Consider the following 22,838-nt stretch of genomic DNA (forward strand, 5'->3'; position numbering starts at 1 on the left):
ACCATACAGAATACAATTATTCCAATTACATGGCACTGGGGTGCTGTACTTAAAACTAAAACTACACAGTAATTACGATGTTATATGACTAATTAATTCATTCAAAGAGCCGTGAAATACATCGATGTCTCTCTCACGGCACTTCTTATTTAAAGCCAACAGGCTCCTCGATAGTGGCGATGACGGAGTGGTCACTAAAAAGATGATATCGTTTTTCCTTAATTTAACATGTGGCATGTGTTTAATTTCCTGAAGCAATTCTGGGGCATTTAGGTGATTATTCAGTATCTTGTACACAAAGGTAGCACAGATCACTTCGCGTCGGATTTGTAAACTTGAGATTTTAATACCGTGCACACTATTTAAAAATTTTAGTTGTGCCGATGAAAATTTAAGTTGCTATTGAATAAAACGCCCAAATCTCTAACCGAGGTGACTCTTTGGATATCCTGCCCATTTATTTCGTATTTAAAAATCGTGGGATTGTTGGATCTTGTGTACGATACTTTGCACTTTTCTATGTTTAGCTTCAGTTTGTTTTTATTGCACCAATTTATCACTGCATTTATGTCTGCTTGAATATTTAAACAATCGTTTGAAGATTTCACTTTATTAAAAAGTTTCAGGTCGTCTGCAAATAGAAGTGCTCTGGAGTTTTGAATCACCCGCGGTTCAAGAATGTAGAAATATTGCAAAACCAACATTTGAAAAGGTTCGACGGGAGTTTGAGAATAGATTATACTACTGTCTTACCAATAACGGAAACCATTTTGAACACTTATTGAAATAAAAGCCAACTTTTAAAAATGTATCATATTAGTTTATTTTTTGATTTGCATGATAATTACTAACCTAAATGGAATGCTATTTGGTATGGTTGGAAAGCATTTTTTCAGAGCTTTCCAACAACGTATCACACATGGGGGGTCACTATTTAAGATTTAAAAGTTGGGGTGGCTGGGGGCGCAGGGGGTGCGTCGCCAACTATGTCATTGTGATTCCCCCTCCGAATTACCGAAACGGATTTTGATTTTTTTAAATATCTCATTTATTTACTAAGACATGGGGAGTGGTAAGTTTTCAAATTGCCACCCTGTATACACAATTTTATGTAAGCATTCGTGCAGGTGCAAAGATTCTCGTCTTCAACTGGGATTTTTGTTGCCACCAGCACTCATGCTTCTTGTTAAAATACTAGCAATATTTAACGTGTTTTTTCGGAAAAGGTACAGGGTACAGGGGTGTCAAAAATCATAGGAAGTGAGTTTGCAGTGTATGCGCCCGATTACCTGCAAACTTACTTAGTTGACTACAGTGTTTATAGGAGTTTTCGGAGGTGCCCAACTGGAACACATTGTAGCTGGATTTGTGGAACGCGTCCCCTGTTGTTTTTAGAGGCTGTTTAAAACTGAAATTGTCTGAAGATCTGGAGTTGAGGTAGCATCACTCAATCTGGTGTACTTTGGACTGGGCCGGTTTATTTCAAAATAGGATTATACTGGCTTTCTCCTAGTCGTCTGCTCAACACCCAAAATACGGTTTCATCAGTTGTCACAAATAAAACAAGACTATTTCATCAACATTTTAATAATAAGTTTAAAACTGATATCAGCAAGTAGCACCAATAATAAATTTTGGGTACAAAATTTCCATTTAATAAATACACACAATATATAACAGTTACACTGTTAAAAACAAATAAATAATAACAATACTGTAAGCAAAACGGAATAATTTAGAATGATAAATAATTTGAATATACTTAATACTTCAATCTTATTAAATTTTGGCAAACACTCATTCACATGAAAACAATATAAATTGTGATACACTTGCATTAATCATAATTGGAAATAGTTTTATAACCAAAAATAATAAAATTGCACAAAAATTTAACCCTGGGACGTTTATGAAGTTATAAGCCAATCTATTACATTTTATTCGTGCAACTTTAAATCTGTTTTTTGCGCTATAATAAAAATAATCTGTATCAGTGTAGTATGTAACTAAAGTAACTAAATTACGAACAAAATAGTGGAGTTGGATAATAAATCCAAGGGAATGTAAAAATAAATTTAAAAAAGAAACATCGAAATAAATTATGTTTATCATATATATACAACTACCTATATTCACAAAATAGTTTACTTTTGAAAACAAATCAGTCTATAAAAGGCACATAGTTTGCATTGATAGTTTTTATACTACAATTGAAGTAATACATATCACTCATGAAGAGTATCTACTGATACAGCAAAATCTCGACAATAATTTGACATTCGTCCAGATGTACTTATTCTGCTACTAATTTCATCTTTTAGATAGCATAACACCTTTTTAACTTCAGAATTCTGTGTCGGTGTTAGCCTTAAAGCTTCCTTTACGTCAGCTAATGCAGATTCATACAGTTTTGAATCCAATTTTGCTTTGGATCGAGCATAATAGGCTTCATAGGATTCTGGTTTCATCCTTAGCACTTGATTGGCAAGTTCCATCGCTTCCTCGATTTCCTTTAAATAAAAAGCCCGAAATGTAGATCACCGCAAAATTAAAGAAAAATTGTGTACATAGATTAGAGGAACCAGAAATAAGACTTACATTCATTTTTCGCTTACATCTGGATTGATTAAGTAAAAAATTTATTCGTAATTGATAAAAAGCTGTATTACTTTCAATTTGATCATCATTTGGAAACTTCTTTAAAGCATACTGGTATCTATGAGCTGCCTCTCTTAATCGACTTTTGCGATATAAAACATTGCCGTCCTCTAATAGTTTATTTAGAAGTATAAGCCTAAAATAAGAATTAATTTTTACAGCACTTAGTAAATAATGTCATACATTATTTCTGGTTTGCCTGCTGCCATGGCCCATGTTGCTGGGCCCAATTTTGCTCCTTTCTTCAGGAAACACTGTACAACTTGAATATTTCGACATCCTATGGCGCGATCGAGTGGTCGCATTCCATTAATGTCGACATGCTCTATCAATGCACCACGCTCTAGCAATGTTTGCACAATGGAGGGGTTCCCCTGAAAAGCTGCCAAATCTAAAGGCGTTCGACCTGTCTTATCACAATGATTTAAATTGGCATTCCTGTCTAGTAAGCTTTGAACTGCTTGTAGTTTACCCCTCAAGCACGACCAACCTATAGCTGTTAAGCCTTCCTTATCTTGTTTTTCTAATGTTGCTCCTAAAAGAAATGTGAAGTGAATGAGGATTTCGTTAAAGTTTTTACATTCATACCTTTATCTAATAGCAATTCAATGAGACCAACATGACATTCAGAAGCCGCCAACATCAGTGGTGTGCGTCCAATGGAGTCGCATTGTTCTATTGATGCATGGTTTTGTATAAGCTTTTCAGCTATGGCCCAATGTCCTTCTTTGACAGACAATAAGAGTGGAGTCATTTCTTTTCGATTGGTAACAGATATATTTGCCCCCCGATTGATTAATGCGGTGCAAATATTGTGACATCCATTTGTTGCTGCTATCGTTAAAGCGGTTTCACCAGTTAAACTGTCTACAGCGTCAACATTCACTTCTGCCATATCCAATAAATATTCAAGTATATCTATGTGACCTTGCGCAGCCGCCGCTATCAACGCCTGTTGAGCTGCTTCTGACAGTTCTACGTGTTCTGCGTTCGTTCCAATCCAATCACACGCCAAAAGGTAGCCGACTACGTTTAAAAACCCATTTCTAGCAGCGTGAACTAAGGCACATTGACCTGCAGTGTCAGTATGTCCTGGACTAGCACCAGCTGCTATCAATTGCCTAACGACATCACAATGGCCTTTTGCTGAAGCCAACGATAAAGCAGTGGAACCTTGACTATTGCTCAATTCCACATCGGCTCCAAACTCCAACAGTAGAGACACCATAGGAACTATTCCCTCACAAGCGTATATACACAAAATTGGCGCATTTCCCAAATAATTTGTGATAAAATTTGGCGACGCACCGGCCAATAAAAACAATCTTGAAACTTTAACATTTGGACTATATATATTTCGCAGGTTACAAATTGCCGCAGACACATTTTCACAGCTTTCTGCAACCCAATGGGCTTGAAGCTCTCTTGATGAGATCGCTTGAAATGACATATTTCTATAGACGTGAGCCTTCAGTATATGATGTCCTAATTCTAACGACTTTTCTGGGTCCAGTGGGACCTGTACTCGAGAAAGTCGAAAGGCGATTCCAGAGTGCCCAGATCGTAAATCACACAAAAACTTGGTACTCTCAGCGTCATCACGCCTTATCAGCCACTCTCTAAAGGACGGATGGAAAAACATGTATGTGTTGTCTAAGCGCTTCACAAGAAAGCCAGATAATAATTTAAACCTTTGAAGAAATTCCTCCCACGGCAAAAACCTATCTACTAATAAGGAATTGACAGAGTAATAAATTTCTACAAGTGTAAGGGGATAGAGTGCTGCTAAACAGACACTCAAAATGTGAGTCACTTTATCAAAGGATCGTAATGTAGGAAATCTTAAATTAAAATGCAAGGAATAAATTTGTGCTAAATTTACGGGAAGCACTTTGTAACCGGAAGATTTAGCAACTAAGTGACCTCTTTCTAATAAATCCAGTGTAAGTTTTGCAAATAAAAATGATCCCTGACTTAAATGTAATAAATGCTGAGCAAATTTATGTTGAGCAATATTTCCACTTTCTAGTTTTCCGGGAGTTGTTAACGTTATATTTGTTTGAATACTGGGACTGTTTTGTAATCTGAAGTTAATGTAGTCTAACAAATCTTTTTGGACATTGTCGTTTCCTTTATCTAAACTTATTCGAGTAAACGGTAACTGCTTTGTGATATCTTGCAGTTGTGTTCGAACAGTTGCTAAAACTTTCAACCATGATGGAAAGCTGGGTATGTGTTTAATCAAGAAGGACGTAATTGTGTCTCCGTGGTCGGGTCTATGATATTCGGCATCACACAAAGCATCAATTAAAATAACATGATTTTGACCATCGATCTTTCCAATTCGTTTTAAACTAGCTAGGGGTTCTAGGATTCCTCGATTAAGTGCCAAATCTGGATTTGCTATGCACTCTTTTAAGGAAACCACACCTTGAAGGTGCGGCTCAGTCAACAGGTAATCCCTATAAGCACTTAGCTGAGGGGACTGGCATAATTGTGCTGCTAGAGAATGTATAAAATCAGGTACTAAGCAAGTATTGTTATTATCGGCTTGACAAAAGTGGTATCCCACCACCTTTGAAGATATTTGCTTTATTCTTTCCGAAACGAGATCAATTTGGTAATAAATACTTTGAGGGCTAAGCGGACGATCAGGTGACTGAAGAGTTTGTGATTTTTGGTAGGAAGGTTCTTTTCTTCTACCAAAACAGCTGTATTCTACCAGTTGAAGAATCAGGGCCGTCTTCCCAGTACCTGGATTGCCTGTTAATAGCACACCTGGACTAGAAGAGCCTGGAATGAATAATAAATTAGCCACCGTTATTGTGTAGTAAATAATCAAACCTACCAACAATATCTTCAACTTCTTTCAAAAGCCAGTGCCGCCCCAAGAACAAAGGATCTGGCTCCTGTAGAGGAACTTCGAAGAACAGAGGTTTCAAGGTAAGTTGAGGAGCTCGATACTGGGCAAAGCGTATCCTGGGATCAATAGGACCCTTTATGTTTCCCGTTCGGGCTGAGCGCCTTATACAGGTTTTCCTTGGAGGAAATAAGCCTGTGTCATCACAGTGGTTGCCAGACTGGGAATCTAGAAATGCCAGTGTTGTAAATACAGTTAGCTTGTATGTTGTTATATTACTTGTTACGCTATGCCTTCTACTGATCGGACTGGCACTGCCATTACTATGACCGGACATAGACATTGACATTAATGAACCCACACTATCTGAATTTGGGTTAGTTCTATGTTGGTCTTCTGAACTTCCAGTTAATGTCGAAACTGGACTAGTGTTAGAAGAAATCATTGTAGCATTGTCGTAGCTTACTAAGGAAGTACAAGATTCGTGGGAATTTCTTGTGGGTGGCCTTCTGGGTCGACGCGCTTCTTCTCCCAAAAGTAAACCAAGTCGCATGTACATGTCATTTTCGGTGGATTTTTTTACAGCAATCGGTTTTATTGTTCCTCCTTCATCATCTGCAATGTATTATAAATGAACCACCGGTCACGTATATCTGTATTAATCTGCAGTGCTAATGAAGTGCATATAAAAACAAAGAGCTGCAGTTGTAAGTGCAATTTTACATGCAAAAATCCGTCACTAGTGTACGTCTATGGAAAAGCACACTGCACAAGTATTCCTGTTAAAAAATAATTAGAACGCTTATAGGTACTATAAATTAAGCAACAATATTTATAATCAATGACAGATAAACCTAGACAAATAAACGGTGCCTTTCATGCAAAAAACCAAGCAGAAAAAACACAGTATCCTGCCTGAAACTAGTTGATTGAGTCCCATGTTTGCCGTCGAGCTGCCAGCGGACCATAAGGACCGAATTTTTCCTAATATTACACTTGGCCAATGACGATTTTCAGTAGAAGTTGCAGAAGAGCTCATGGAAGCTAAGGACATATGATATTGTCACTGCCATGATCAGTTAAAATCGAAACTAAATTTACTGGCATTGAGTGTGAAGTGATTTGCTAATTACCTACTAGAATAGAAATTTGACGCTGAATTGTGGTTATTTTACCTGAGAGAGTCGTATCTCCACCACTCTGTCGGATTGCTCGTTGAGCGAATGGACTTCGCAGCGCTTTCGGACTCAATAGAAATTTTCGGCGTGCTTGTGGTGGAGTAGGACAACTCTGAGTCATTATACCATTATCTACGCGATTCCTAGGATTAGATGGTCGCACTTTGGGTAATTTTTCAGGATGTCCTAATTCGGCGCTGGATGTTAAATCGTTGCGACTCTAAATTCAAAAGGGATTGTGTTACTTTTGATTAATTAAATTAAGTATACAGTTACTAACTTGCATGTACGTTGTGAAGTGACCATTCGTCTTTACTTTCGTTCTTGGTTGCACTCGATCAGAATTTTGGTCAAATTCCACACAAGAGACAGTGTCTGCATACAACGTGATTTCTGATCCTCTTAATCCTGGACAACCCATTATGTCTTTCTGGTAAGGGCCAACTATAAATAAACCATTTTTATATCTGCTACGTAATGAAGGAAATGCAGTGTACCTAAGTATATGCGATCTTACACATTAGTTAATTATCGTTTTGTGTATAATTATGATCGATTCGCACAGTATCTATTAAATGGAAACTCTTATTCAACATAACATTTGAAATGCCGTCAATTTACAAAGAAACCATCTGAATACTTACGCAATCCACGGATGAGGGTAATTTCTTAATAATACAACTACATGAAGTGGACAATTATTGACGTGCCTATTATACATATTATGTAATAATTTTAGAGGTTAAAGACCTTAACATATTTTATCTTTTACTTATGGCGGTAGGCTAATTAAACGGGCAATCCACGTGCCGTGTTAATAGGGATATCAATTAGCGACCGATAGGTAATATTTGTAACACAATTTCCAAATTGGTGTCTTAATCTTTCTGTGTACATAATTCATGACGAAATTAATTGATGCCAATTGATCACAATTTTAATATATTTAATTAAGCAGCAATCGCAACTCTACTTTAACAATAACACCCTCGGTAACATCCGAGTAACATCTATATTACGACAGGAAACTGTTTCGTTATCAATTCTACCTAAAGGTTAACAGCTGTTCAATAAACCTCCGCAAGTACTTGTAATTATTACGTTGAGCACCAGATTACCTCCCAAACCTTAACAAATTTGGCTGATTAAGGCTTGTTTGTTGTTTCACACTTATACGGTTCGATTCGATTCGGTGCGTGTTCATTCGTTTTCGGTCGGCTTCCGAAAAGCGTAAACCCGAGCATAAACCGGCGTGTGTTCGGTACCTAATAGAAACATGTAACTCGACACGAATCGGTGTCATTCGGTTTCTATTCGGGATCAAGGTTCACAAAAGCAATTTGTCGTTTACACATATAGGCCAGTAAATGACCGTTTTGCCGTGTAATTTTTCGCGCCTCGACGGATTTGCTTCAAAATTTGGATTTAGGTTCTACTTACCATCCACTTCAAAGTTGAACTTGAGCCCAGGGTTGCTTTTACTTGGGGGGTTAATGCCACCCCTTCTCGGGGCGGAAAAAAGATACGTTCAAAATAAGTCCGGAAATTGAGTAATTCTAAGCAACTTTTGTTCTATAGAGTTTTTTCACTAAGTCAATAGTATTAGAGTTATTTGCGAGTGAAAATGTTCATTTTTCAACAAAAAAACCACGTTTTCAGACGGTTTTTCGCAAACAACTCTAAAAGTAAGTATTGTATCGAAAAAAGTATTCTTAGCAAAAATATAGCTTATAAAAAAACAAACAAAATGGTCTATATATGAAGTCTGTAGACCCAGTAGAAACAAAGTTGTAGCTGATGAAAAGTAGGTTCTCATTCGTCAAATTCCAAATCGAGTACTTCAACGTGAAATAACCAAAAAATGAAGCACTTTTCGGAGAAAACTTATGAATACTTTATTAAAGTGTTTGAAAAAACCTTTCATTTTGTTTTTAAGAAAAGTTCCTAGCATCAAAACTAAGTGAGTTGCGCTCAAAATAAAGTTGGTCCTTTTTTTTTGGTAAAAAAATTGAGGAAATCACCCCCTATAATTAGCACCCTAATTGTAATTAAGCGTTACCGCTTTACAGTTTACTTTATTTATGTATGGTTGATATGATCTGTAAGTTTGACCGGAGTAAAGTGGTTAGTTTTGAAAAAAATGTAGTTTTGAAGTAAAAAAAAAAATTTTGAAATTTTTAAAAATTGCCTACTGTGTAAACTAAACTAATACACTAATAATTATTTGGCAAAAAAAGGCAATTTTTCAAAATTTCAAAATTTTTTTTTACTTCAAAACTACATTTTTTTCAAAACTAACCACTTTGCTCCGGTCAAACTTACAGATCATATCCACCATACATAAATAAAGTAAACTGTAAAGCGGTAACGCTTAATTACAATTAGGGTGCTAATTATAGGGGGTGATTTCCTCAATTTTTTTTTCAAAAAAAAAAGGACCAACTTTATTTTGAGCGTAACTCACTTAGTTTTGATGCTAGGAACTTTTCTTAAAAACAACATGAAAGGTTTTTTCAAACACTTTAATAAAGTATTCATAAGTTTTCTCCGAAAAGTGCTTCATTTTTTGGTTATTTCACGTTGAAATACTCGATTTGGAATTTGACGAATGAGAACCTACTTTTCATCAGCTACAACTTTGTTTCTACTGGGTCTACAGACTACATATATAGACCATTTTGTTTGTTTTTTTATAAGCTATATTTTTGCTAAGAATACTTTTTTCGATACAATACTTACTTTTAGAGTTGTTTGCGAAAAACCGTCTGAAAACGTGGTTTTTTTGTTGAAAAATGAACATTTTCACTCGCAAATAACTCTAATACTATTGACTTAGTGAAAAAACTCTATAGAACAAAAGTTGCTTAGAATTACTCAATTTATCAATTTCCGGACTTATTTTGAACGTATCTCTTTTCGCCCCCGAGAAGGGGTGGCATTCACCCCCCAAGTAATAGCAACCCTGGGCTCAAGTTCAACTTTGAAGTGGATGGTAAGCAGAACCTAAATCCAAATTTTCATGCGATTCGGTAGAGACGCGGAAAATTACACAGTATCGCCGTATTCCACGTTCATTTACTGGCCTAATAGGTACCGGGTGATTCTCAAACCGAACATAGGGAATTACCATGGGAAAAAGGTTTTTTGTAGATAGTTGCTCCCCATGTTAACTTAGAGATAGAGAGTATATATCGAAAGAAGATTTTTTCCTCGTCTAATGATATACGAATTAGTTCATTTTCCGGTGTATTTCTCACTATTTTATCAAAAACTCGGCAATAAATCCACTTACCAAAATCTTGTTAAACCATGACTGGTAAGACAAAAAGCAGATTCAAACGTCGAAATCAATATCAGTTTATATTTTTTTGTAAAATGCGGTTCACTGAGGAAAAAGTATTTATAATAAACAACGTTTACAGCGGAAATCGAGGCGGAAATATTTTCTCAGTACGCGATATTTGTTTTCCGTGCATTTAAATGAACGTCCCATTCCGTCTGTGTGAAAACCTATTTGAATTCTTTAGGAAATTTCCATGGCTTAACATGATTTTGCTAATTGGATATATTCCCGAATTTTTGATAAAATAATGAGAAATATTCCTGACAATTCAACTCATGTATAAAAAATCGCATAAGCCGCAGTGCAATTGTCACTTTGACAGCGGCAAAAGTTACCTGCAACTTTTCCAGCGACAAATGCACTAGTGGTTTTTTCACTTATTCATTTTCGAACCAAATATCGCATTATCCTTTCCCATATGACTAGTATGACGTCTGTCAATAATTGATTAGTTTGGTGAATTTCTTGTTCGTGAAATTGTCCTGCCGAATTACACTCGTGGTTTGTATTTAAACCGAGTAAATTTGTGTGTTGCAATTCAAATCTGTTGCCTTTTAGCAATTGAACTCGAAAAACTGTCAACCTAAAAATGCTCCACCTTCGGTGTCGCATTTTTATTAGTTGACAGTTTTTCTCGTCTAATTACTTGGCAACAGATTTTCATTACCTAAACAACCCAAATTTACTCAGTAAAATACAAACCTCTTGTGCAATTATAAGTGACAATTCAATGCGATTATTCAATGACATTTGTCAAACTTCCACCAGTGAAATGTAGCGAAATTTTGTCGTATTAACCGGAACATTCTTCTTAGTTTGTTAATCAATTTCGACAACCGACTTATCACCACATCTTTTAATTTAATCACTCATCCCGAATTAGCTTGGAGCACAAAAGTTCGAATAGAATCAATAGCAAAATGAAAAGCAACTTCCGTAATTTATTTTGACGTTTATTGTTGTCATGGAAATACATTCGCGTGGGTAATTATGCTTAATTTTTCTTTTGATTCATTGAATAGTCCTCCGAATACCATTCGTAGTCTAAGTATTTGTAGATTATTTTTGAGCTGCTGCTCCACTCATGCTAGTTACGCTTTTTAATACCACTCGCGCAAGCGCTCGTGGTATTAATCAGCGTAACTAGCTTTCGTGACAGCAGCTCAAAAATATTCGACAATACTTCGACTACTTATGGTATTATATATGAAAATAAACTAATTCGTATATCATTAGATGAGAAAAAAAATCTTCTTTTGATTGGTGTCATTATAAACCCTCTTAACATGGGGAACAACGACCTGCAAAAATCGTTTTTCCCATGTTATTTTTTTTTTTATTATTATTAGCGCATCAACCGCGTAGGGTTATTTGCGCTGATATTATGCTTCTGTAATGAAATGACTATAATTGGTGAATGACATTGATAGATTTTAGATAGTTTGTAACGTTTCCGAAGTTGCACTTCTCTCCTAATATTTCTCGAAGGGATCCTTGAATGTGGTGTTGGGAACGCTGGATAGTATACTTGTTACATGAGGTGAAGATGTGACTGACTGTGAGGTCCACATCACATACGTCGCATTTGGGTTTGTCACTTTTATTTAACAAATATTCGTGAGTCATTTTTGTATGTCCTATTCTTAGTCTATTGATTATAACTTGGGCTTTCCGGGTAGATGGTGATGGTAATATTACGTTTACATTTGGTTTAATTTCCCGTAATTTTGAAATTGACGCACTGTGTTTATTTTGCCACTCCCGTAATACTTGTTGTTTAATGAAGAATTTAAGGTCACTATGTATGATTACACTTATATTATTTGTGTCGTTATTGGGTTCAATCGCGTTTTTAGCTTCCATGTCTGCTCTTTCATTTCCCTCTATTCCTATATGGGATGGAACCCATACAAAACAGATTTCTTTGTTGGATTCTCTTGATATTCTAAGTTCATTTTTAATAGATTTAATAATTGGATGACTTGGATATAACTTTTGTAAGCTCGTTATTGCACTAAGAGAGTCTGAGATTAAAACGAATTTTCGATGATATTGTCTGTTTACATATTTTACAGCGCTATGGATGGCGAATAATTCTGCCGTGTATATGCTGCTGATGGAGGGCATTTTGTATCGTTCGATATCCTGGTCGGATACCAGAGCGGCTCCTACTCCGTGACTAGTTTTTGATGCATCCGTAAATACTGTTTTATATCCCCTTAATTTGGAAATTATTTCGGTGAAGCGTTGGCGTATTATGATGTTGTTGGTGTCTATCTTCGGAATTTCTGTAAGGCTAGTATCGATTTGGGGATACTGGTGGGACCATGGCGGGCAGTTCTCAAATTCTAGCGTTTGGATGTTTTTGAAGTTGACTTGGAGGTTGTTTGAGTACTCGTTAATGCGTTGGTAAAATGGTCTTGTTAGTGATGGTCTTCTAGCATATGAATTTTGGAATCTGTTTGAAAATGTATTGGTGAATGAAGGTTTTGATGGAAGAGTTGCAGTTTTTGCTGCGTACGTTAGACTAAGCTGTTGTCTCCTAATTGCAAGTGGCGGTTCGTTGGCGATGCTATGTAGACTTTCTATTGGACTGGTATGGTAAGCGCCTTGAGCCATCCGTAACGCTTTATTTTGAATTACTTCTAGAGCTTTTGTTACATATGTCTTTGCTGAATCGTATGAAAGGGCTCCATAATCCAATCTTGATCGGATGAACGCTTTATAGATCATCATAAGAGAATCACTGTCTGCTCCCCAGCTTGTGTTAGATAAAGATTTCATGATGTTGAGTGCCTTATTGCATGCTACCTTTAAGTTCGAAATGTGGGGTTTCCAGTTAAGTTTTTGATCAAATGTTACCCCCAGAATTTTTATTTGATCTGTATATTGTATGGTTTGGTTTTTGTATGTCAGTGTGGGATTTGGCTGGTTTGAATTACCCTTTGAGAATAAGATACATTTCGTTTTCATAGCGGAAAACTGGAATCCGGTTTTGTTGGACCATTCCTCGAGGTTATTCAGGCAGTTTTGCATACACTCTTGGATTGTATGTGTATTTTTCCCTTTCATGTATATAATTAGGTCGTCTGCATAAAGTCTAACTTTGATTGGGGATTTCACATTGTCCACTACACTGTTGATAGAAATTAGAAACAGGGTGGCGCTTAGAACTGATCCTTGGGGAAAGCCATTTTCTTGGGTCTTGCTTGTTGAATAGGTTCCGTTCGTTCTGACACGAAATGTTCTTGATTTTAAAAAGTTTTTGATAAACATAAGGATGTTTCCCCTGATGTCCCATCTAGATAAACTTGAGAGAGCTAAATGTCTCCAGGCGATGTCATACGCTTTATCAATGTCAAGTCCAATTGCTAAGCATTTCTGATCGTTTATGAATGCTTCATGTATTTCCGCTTCAATGTCAACCAGCGTGTCGATTGTAGATCTGTTTCTTCGAAATCCGTATTGTTCAGGTGCAATTAAACTTCTGCTTTCGAGGGTCCATGTCAGACGTCGAGTAATTATTTTTTCTAATAATTTGCACGTGCATGTCAGCGATATTGGTCTATATGAATCAGGGTTTAATTTATCTTTTCCTGGCTTCAGGATCGGGATAATAATTGCTTCTCGCCATTTGCCCGGAAATAGTTGTTTACCTAACAGAGAGTTGAAAAAGTTCATTAGAAATAATTTGGCATTTTCTGGTAGATTCTTTAGAAATATTGAAGGTATATCGTCTGGTCCCGCTGCTGAATTTCTGGTATTCTCTAGGGCATCATTTACTTCGTTAAGTGTTATTGTTTCGTTGATGGTAGTTTGGTTCTCTTCTGTTGCTATTATTTCTGTTGTTTCGGTCGTTGTTTTGTGTTGAATGACGTAGGGGCACAGATTTTCGTTGCTAGACCGTTTTTGATATGTGACTGATAGGCATTCTGCTATTTCAGTTTTGTTTGATATTAACTTGTCATTTTGTATGAGAGCGCGTATGGCGTCGTAGCTTTTATTTCCTTGTATTCTCCGTATTTTTTTCCAAACGGTAGATATTGGAGTTTGGTGGTTAATTTTTAAAGTAAATTTTTGCCAAGACTCTTTTTTACTCTTCTTAATGATATATCTAGCTCTTGCTCTGGCCTTCTTAAAAAGAATGAGATTTTCTTTTGTTTTGTGACGTTTATAATAATTAAACTGATGCTTGCTTCGTTTTACGGCTTCATCGCATTCTGCGTTCCACCAAGGTACAGGGGTATGATGTACAAGTGCAGAGGTTTTCTTTACATGTTTGATAGCTGATTCTTGAATTATTCGTGTAAAGTCTTCTAGTACCTCGTTGATATTCTCACTGGAAACCTCATGGTTGACGGTGTTAATTTTGTTTTCGATTTCTTCCCTGTATTTCGCCTATGTTCGGTTTTAATATTCACCTGGTATACTTACGGTTTGTTTAGCACTCGGTTTAGCATCGCTTAGGTTACGTTTTCGGCAAGTAAAATAGTACCTATATTGTTTACCAAGGACGAGAAGTGAGTTTTCGCTGACAAGTCGGAAGTTTTACGTACGGCTAGTCAAAACAGGTATATAGAAATCAAAAGAGACAGAGAAGTGGAAAGGAGACAGAGAAGTAAAATTTCTCTGCCTGTTTTTCGCTGCTCTGCCCCTAGCAACGAAACGATACTTCGCTGTTTGAATATGATTAGCGAAATGTCACATTTGACATCCTACGTATAAAAACAATATTATTTTTCTACAATTGTCAAAAAACCTGTCATTTTCTGACGAATTTCGAAGCACGAAGTATTAGATTTTTAAACGGCTAATTAATAGTTAAAGGGCACCGTTCATTAGAGCGAAGCGCAGCGGAACGGATTTTTATGCCCTCGGCATAAATATCGCCTTAATGCCCTTGATGCATAAATAACTATTTAACATAGTTTTAAATGAGAGTGCGCACACTTGTCGGAAGAGCAGCGATCGGCAGCGCAACGAAGCGACCTTTTTCTGTTTCTTCGCATAAAGCGGAAATTATAAACACACTTCCTCATGAGAGGACACAATTGTTAAATGAAGATTAGTATAACAGAGACAGAGTGGTGTGCCGCGTCGCTTCGGTGCAGCGCGCTCTATGTGCGTATAGGCACGGAAATGCGCTCCGCTGTGCTGCAGTGCGGTTCGCTCTAGTGAGCGGTACCCAGCAACGTGCTCGAAAACATCAACAGTGAGCATTTCGCACACATGACAAGGTTGAACTTAAACAGCAAATTTAATTAACAATCGGTGCAGTATATTGTATATAACCGTTGAGTGAAGGATAATAAATTACTCAATGATATAACGCCAGCGCGAAGTTATTTAGCGCATTTGACTCTGTCTACCTTCAGTCTCAATGCTCGAAATTGAACTTCGCGCTCTTGTTATATAAATAGCTATTCACTTTTAAATTTAAATTGTATTTTGTCATTGAACTCTTCTATTTTGAATTTCATTATTTAAAATAAAAGACCAAGAATAAAACATCCAATTTGCTGGTCTTTTATTTTAAATTGTATTGTTCGCAATGAGTGATTTACTTGATATTGAAATTTTTCTCAGTTGTGCACAGGCAGTGTTAGGCGACGAAATATTCGATGATTCGGATTTGGAATCAAACCCGATGTGAACCGAGTGTGTGTGTGTGTGTGAAAAGTTTTCGGCGGTTATCGAAAACGAATTATGCAATTCGTCTGCCTTTGTTTGACAGTTATCACAAAAACCGAGACAAAAACGAATGGCTTGGCTATAACATTGCAAAAATTATTCCAAGCCAGACCTGTCTATATTCGGCCTTTTAGCTGGCTCCATACGAATGCGTTTTTACAAATTAAAATCAGTATTTTTCAAAACTTACAAGTGTTTTCGTTGTGTTTTTGTGCGCATGTCAATGATAAGCGCGTATACTGCAGGTGAGAGAGAAGGGAAAACTACGAGGGCAAGCTGTCTCTTACGGTTACGCATCTGATTCATTTTTTCAATTTAATTTGAATGCGATCGCGATCGCTTCTGTTGACCAACCAATCAGATGCGTAACAGTAAGAGCGTAAGAGACAGCTTGCCCCCTTAGTTTTCCCTTCTCTCTCGCATGTAGCATCCGCTTAGCATTGACACGCGCCGTCCATTTATTATATTATGTCGATGGTCACAACGAGAAAACCACAGTGATCTACAACCAGAACAATTATTGAATGCTAAAAACTTTTAAAACGTAGCTACTAATTTACATAATTTCCCTATTTTTATAATTTAATAGACTCATGTAAAATATTTAGACATAAGCAAATATTCACGTATTTTCATGATATTTTAGTTTTGGCGTGCGAAGAGTTCACAAAGATAGGTTATGAAATTTTCACCGAAACACTTTACAACTGGAGTACAATAAAATGGCTATAGACACTATGATTTTAGCGCCATGACATGCGCTAAGATTAATACACAATATATATTTATTGTGAAATTTATAACCTGTACCTGGTCTTCAACCATGTGAAATTTGGAAGATAAGATTTGTTGTCTCATTCTTTTTAAAGAATGGTGAATAATGTGAGCATCTTTTGAATAGGATGAGTAGAAATCTGGCGGCTAATTACACTCTACGGGTGTTCCAATTTAACCGTTCTCTTTTGTTAGCCCTACTTCTTCCTTAATAATAGTTTCTTTTGTATACTTTTAATGTCTAATGTTCCTTTTGAATTCAAAAACTGGTTAAGAGAAAAACTGAACACTAGTGGCGAGATATGAAATATGTGATACTTTACCGCCGGTAGAGTAGGCAGTAGCGTACATTCCTTAAGTAATGACGGAACTTTCTTTCAAACACAGTACCGTAAATGGTAGTTACAAAGACTTTGATTTATTAGGAAACCCGAAATTGTTTTAGCAAGTTTAAGTACTACGTCCTACTTTACCTATCTGCTGTAGAGAGTATGACAGCACAATGACCTCGACAATGACAAATTAAAATTCCATGTACCTTTGCAAATAAGGTCTCTAATTGTGCATTGACATAAATGTTATTTAACGTTACAAGCATCTTCATATCAGGTTTTTGGGTAGTATGTTTGTCTGCTGAATATTCACTTCTAAACCGATTTTACTTTGTCTTTGAAGTGCGACTTCAGGTACGACGGTGACTTAGAAAGAGCTAAAAATTTAGTTCCTATAAATCACGGTTGCAGCTTATTGTGTGTTAAAATGGTAAAGTTTGTGTGAAATTCTCTATTACTGCTATTAATTGATAGTATAGGTACGATGTTTCTCGGGAAAAACTCGTGCAACTGCACGATTGAAATAATGATTAACACAGTTCTATTGATCACATATCTCTAAATGGAAAATTAGCGAGCTTTCTACGACTTTTGAGTGCTCAAGTTTAGTCTCGGATATCCACTAGGTACGCTAAACATAGGTTAATTTTGTACTATACTATGACGTGGCCAAAACTTACACAATCAGTCACAATCAAAGTTGTAAAGTTGGTGTTTCCGAAGCTGTTGAATAAATCCACATCAATTCTCTATAATTGTAACGAGCTCTATAACAACTACGCTATAATAAACAGTGCGTTCCAAAAAAAAACGCAAAAAATTCAAAAACACGTCGATTAGTACATTGCCATTTTGTAACATTAGGTGGAAAATGTTTGAGCCATATTTGACGGATCTATGACGTCATCCATAATTTTTAAATAGCCCCCTCCCCTCATATTTTTAGCATAGGGTAGTCCCTTTTCATATACTTTACGACATGGAAATAGTACATTATATATCAAGGTAGAGAAGTACAGTATTATTGCCTGAGCACCAAGATTACATCTCGAGGCGCTTGCGCCGAGGGGTGTAAGGTGCGAAGGCAATAATAGACTTCTCTACCGTGGTATATATACTATTTTTTTACTACTAGCACTTGAAATCCTCTAAATTAACATATTATATTGATAAGGAAGGGAACGGTTGGACAGAATTTTTTGTTTATTAATTTAACATGTCAATCAGGTACGTAGAAGTACTGTCATTGAGATATTTTCAAAGAGTAATTTCGTTCGAATTTTTTCAAAATGTGATAATTTTAGGTATGTAATTTCTCTGGAAATGGCGGATGGTGGCAATTCTTCATTTTACTTTACTTGTCCAAACGTTTATTGAGCGAAATTTCGGGTTGTGTTTTCTAAAAGTGACAGCGTGACAGTTCTCATTATTGACTACTGGTTAATAATGTCCACATTATTAACCACTTTGAACAAATACCGAGAAAGCCTGCTTTACAAGTGGAAAAAAGGTTAATAAATGTCATCAGACGCTAGTAGTGAAAAAAAACATTTATTTTTAGTGTAGTGACAAAAAATGTCCAACATTTGACATTTTGAAGGATGCCAGTCGTAAACAGTTGCAAATTGAACCTGTTCGTAGTTATAGTGAAATGTGTCAATTATTCAATGGACAAAATTGCAGATTAAGCAATAAGTCTATCTACAATATGCACAATTCCTGGGTTTGGAGTATTTTTTGATATCTAATAGGAAAAAAAGATATGGTCACGAGAAGGTAAGAGAAAAAAGCGGTAGTTGGTAGAAAATAGTTCCTTTAGTTGAAAACTTTAATTCCCCCCCATCACAGTCGGGGAGGATAAAAAAAATTTGAAGATTTCACACGAACTTGGACCTCACACACAAACTATGTATGTGAAAGACCATAGCAACTTCAAGGGGCAACTACGCCACTGAACTCTATGTAAAAATCTCTAAGGTCAGTTTTTCCATTTTCAGGTTTCGGTAAGTTTAGGTAAAACCAAAAGATAGCCATGGCAAATTTGACACCGAATTATTTTGCTACATCAAAAAGTATAGGACATGAACGTAAGAAGGGCAGTTTAACGACGTTACCTGCAATTACAACGAAATCGAACAACCGCGAATTACGAGGTGCTACTGCAGTCGTGTAAGTTTTTTTTGCCAATTCCCCCCTTACCGACACGATTGTGCGCTCTCATGAACCACTTGGTCGAGTTTCCTGACTGTTCCTTCGCAAACACGGTATCTCGGTGTTTTGATTCGGATTACAGGTTTCAATTTTTAATCCGTTTGGAGCCCTTGTCCACCTTTGATGCACTCCCTCCAATCCGGAAGCATTAAAAATTCATCAAAATAGAATGTTTTAAAGCTTGAAGCACACTTTGCCCGGACGGAATCGGCCAGGACCGAAGAGTATTCATAAGAAAAAATCCGTTCCGGACCGATTCCATCCGGATAAGTGTGCGCACAAAACTTGATATCATACTTGTCCGGACGGAATGGGCCCGGACCAGATGGTAAAAATTCAAGATTAAGAAACGTTCTCCATAATAAATGAGATGTTGTTATTTAGTTATTTCTTAAACGCCACTGATTAATATTCTGGTATGTAGCTACTCGTCCTGTATCTAAAGTGGGCGATAATAAGTTCTAAAATCTATAATTAAATAATCGATTATCGTGCTCATTTGATTACTTCTATGATATTTATTCGATTGTTTTCACTGCTGGAAGACAGACAATTAAAAATACAAAAAATAATGTAGTGGTTAAACGGGAGTCAAAAATGGAACCTCCCAACTAGATGTTTTATTTAATTTTTTTTATCCCGAACTGTAACAGATAGAAAGATGCTTCTAAGTCTTTGGGTGTGCCCTTCTACAATTTCTAATATTAAGAAAATTCCTACTCCAAAATTCAGTATTTATTTATTCATTTGTCGCGGAAACTGCAAAATGTATTGCCTTGGTGCACAATAACCAACTTATTTGCGGCAAAAAGTGCTACCGAAATACGCCAGAAGCAAGAAGATATATAATAGGTACTATAAATCTACGTATTAAATTGCATTGCATATATGTGTCAGTATAGTGTCAAAAGAGAACAAGCTAAAATAAATAAAGGAAATAAATAAATCCATTATTAAATATCGACTCGATTAGTGACAATCGATCTTTCTCAGTGCTAGCCGCATCAACAATTTCTTTAAATCTTTGTTTACGATAAATGTGAATGGGATGGTTGTGTTTATTTTGAAATAATTTATTGTTTAATTATAATCGCCTCACCGGTATCTGTCACTTCAATTGTACACAACGGACACACTTCATTTGTAAACATGCAGGAATAGCAGCGTTCGTGTCCGCAATTATCGATTAGTCTTCTCTTCTTGCCTTTGTCAAATGGCATATTACAACTTGGACAATTTTCTGCATTTTGACCAAGATCTAGCAATCTTCTAATAGCGGCCAAATCTGCAAACAAAACATGATATGAAGCACAGGGTACAAACAAAACGTAAAATTGAGTACAATATAATCAAATATTAACTTCTTATAACGGGCGATCAAAAATGAGTTGCTGTCGAGTCGCCTTTGGAAGTTCAAGTTAAATACGATTTCCCATGTAAACAAAAGTTCCAAGGTGACTCGACAGCAACTCATTTTTGACCGCACAGTATAGGAGATAATGCTAACAATAATAGTAATAAATAATAATTAATATCGTGCCCAAGATAAAGTTGTCTAATTTATGTTGAATGAAATATATTGCAGCAAACAATAAAGTTGAAGTACCTGTGGCAGAGAGGCGACATATACTAAAATTAGTGTACCGAAAAAAAGTGTGGGTAAATCGAGGGGTAAATATTGCAAAAAGTGCCTCAATCATTTAATCTTGAAACCGTAACCTACTTATAGGGTAGTGCAACGATTTCGAAATGAAATCATGAAAAACAAAATTAAATAACAAAGTTCATTCATTTAAAAGGTTCGTTCCCAGCATCAAAGCGATCGTACTTCGCATCCAAAACGAAAGTTCAACGCTACACTGCAACAGTTAGCTGGGTATTAATGTAAATTGAATTTCCATAAAGTATAAAGAAGAAAATGAAACCCACTGGTTTTTAGGACAAAGCAGAGCAAAACAATTTAACGACACAAATTTTAATGCTAGTTCTATAATTAATTTTAACATCTATTACGGAAATAAGGTTAACTCCATCATAATTACCTTCAAATAAGCAACAATTACAAAAAGATTTATGTCGTGAATTTTAAGTGCCTGTCTATATCTAAATTTCAATTGGTTATACCTGATAGTTATAAACTATTAACAGCCAAGGCTAGCCATATATGCATATGAGAACTGCACGTAATTTTCGTAAAATCCTGCAGTATCGAATAGCTTGAAGGAACCCATAACGCCAAATTTAAAACAATCCAGCACAATAACTCATGCTGGGTGAACAGGTGTACATTCTTTCCGTTGTATTATCTACCTATTTCCCTGATCATAAAACATAATTCAGACGTGACCTAATCAGTTTATAACCTTTTATTACGATAATCTAACTTCGTGTCTTGCAAAATCTCTGTTTTACCACTGTTTGTAGAGAACTGAACAAACGTCAATAATTTTGCGTTGGAAAATTAAGTAATTTTAATGATAGGGTTTATCAATGCATAACTATTACATAAAGACTAATTATTCCAATTAAATTCAAGGTCCCGATATGAAAGTTTTACATTTCTTGTATAATTCTTTTATGCAAACTCTTTCCCCAATGTTATTGATCGACAAAAAAAATGGTTATTACAGAAAGGAAAGTAGCGCCATATAGCAATAACTTAATTTACTTTCATGCGCTTTCCTAAATTACATAATCAGAATCAATGCAAGTTCAACCCATTTATGTATCGAATGAAGAGCATTTTAGTTAGACGTATCAAAGTTCAATTTTAACGAACCAACGAATGTATTGCAAACCAAAAAACACCAAACAATAAGGAAGGGTTCAGTGCACTAATTTATGTCAGCTCGAAGTTAAAGATAAATCCCACGGTTTTCATTAGTGGTAGAAGTAGAAGAAAAGTCGAAATCAGCCGATAAACAATTACGTGGGGTAATTCATTCTATGAAATTGCAGAAAAAATGACACTTGGTGCTGCATCCAAAGTATTAATTAAATTAGTGTGATATTAAGTAGCGGTCATTTTCTTTAGTGATTTATTAGTAAATTAGGTACCTAATTCTTATTAACAAAACGCGCTTGAGACTCGCGATAGAAGCGAACAATCCGTGATTCGAATTTGAAAAAAGGAAAACCTAAAAACTAAACTCTCGGATTCGATGTTTGCATACATGACTTTTATAGATTTTTTTTTCGCATTGGTATAATCCAGTCAGATTGTCTTTTACGAGGAAAGTTGTAGGCGAGGTTGTAGGGTAGCTTGATTTCCTCTATTCTATACCACTCCTCGTGTTAGGGTTTTTGTATTAAGAGTTCTTATCTAAGAAAGTGACTAAATACCCTGTTGCCTAAAACAAAACGATAATCATTAAAACGACAACGCCAATTTTAAGACAAACCAAATATCATTTTCTTTAACGTTAATAATTTTTATCTTCCTTCTTGAATTAAAAGTCACATAAATGTTAAAATCAAACCTATATGTAATAATAGCACCTCGTAAACAAACAAGTAGGTCGCGATAAATAAAGGAATGCTACTAGGATAAATAATTAGATGCTTCTCAGTTCTCAGCATCCTTGGGTGTTAAGCATTGTCACGACAGACTGTATTTTACCATTTTCTAAGATATTCGTAGGTAGGTAATTCCCATCTCATTCGTTTTCACTTTTCAGTACATTCAGTAAACGTAGAATTTAATACGTAGTTAATCAGAATTCGCCATCCAGTAATTCAAATTCGATGTAGTACAGCAACGAGATTCATTTCTCATTTAATAAAAATTGAAA

General features: G+C 36.0%; 1 protein-coding gene across 1 annotated transcript; it reads right to left on the reverse strand.

The window, feature by feature from the left end:
* Positions 1 to 1,654: 1,654 nt before the first annotated feature.
* Positions 1,655 to 20,332, reverse strand: LOC116162996 (protein TANC2). Its single transcript, XM_031476814.1, has 10 exons — positions 20,147 to 20,332; positions 6,977 to 7,140; positions 6,694 to 6,916; positions 6,434 to 6,562; positions 5,798 to 6,133; positions 5,507 to 5,746; positions 3,247 to 5,451; positions 2,842 to 3,193; positions 2,599 to 2,794; positions 1,655 to 2,510 (listed from the first exon to the last, which is right to left on the reverse strand). The coding sequence occupies exons 1-10, from the start codon at positions 20,265 to 20,267 to the stop codon at positions 2,226 to 2,228; spliced, it is 4,251 nt and encodes a 1,416-aa protein (XP_031332674.1). The 5' UTR covers positions 20,268 to 20,332; the 3' UTR covers positions 1,655 to 2,225.
* Between the last annotated feature and the right edge of the window lie 2,506 nt (positions 20,333 to 22,838).

Source organism: Photinus pyralis, unplaced genomic scaffold, assembly GCF_008802855.1.
Source record: "Photinus pyralis isolate 1611_PpyrPB1 unplaced genomic scaffold, Ppyr1.3 Ppyr1.4_LG2, whole genome shotgun sequence".
Classification (NCBI taxonomy): domain Eukaryota; kingdom Metazoa; phylum Arthropoda; class Insecta; order Coleoptera; family Lampyridae; genus Photinus; species Photinus pyralis.

Excerpts from the sequence above, each read along its gene's own strand:
- LOC116162996 (XM_031476814.1), bottom strand. The coding sequence starts at position 20,267 with ATGCCATTTGACAAAGGCAAGAAGAGAAGACTAATCGATAATTGCGGA. Across the intron at positions 5,747-5,797 it reads TAGAAGGCATAGCGTAACAA|ATTCCCAGTCTGGCAACCAC; the intron begins GTAATATAACAA and ends TGGCATTTCTAG. Across the intron at positions 2,511-2,598 it reads GATGTAAGCGAAAAATGAAT|GAAATCGAGGAAGCGATGGA; the intron begins GTAAGTCTTATT and ends TTTTATTTAAAG.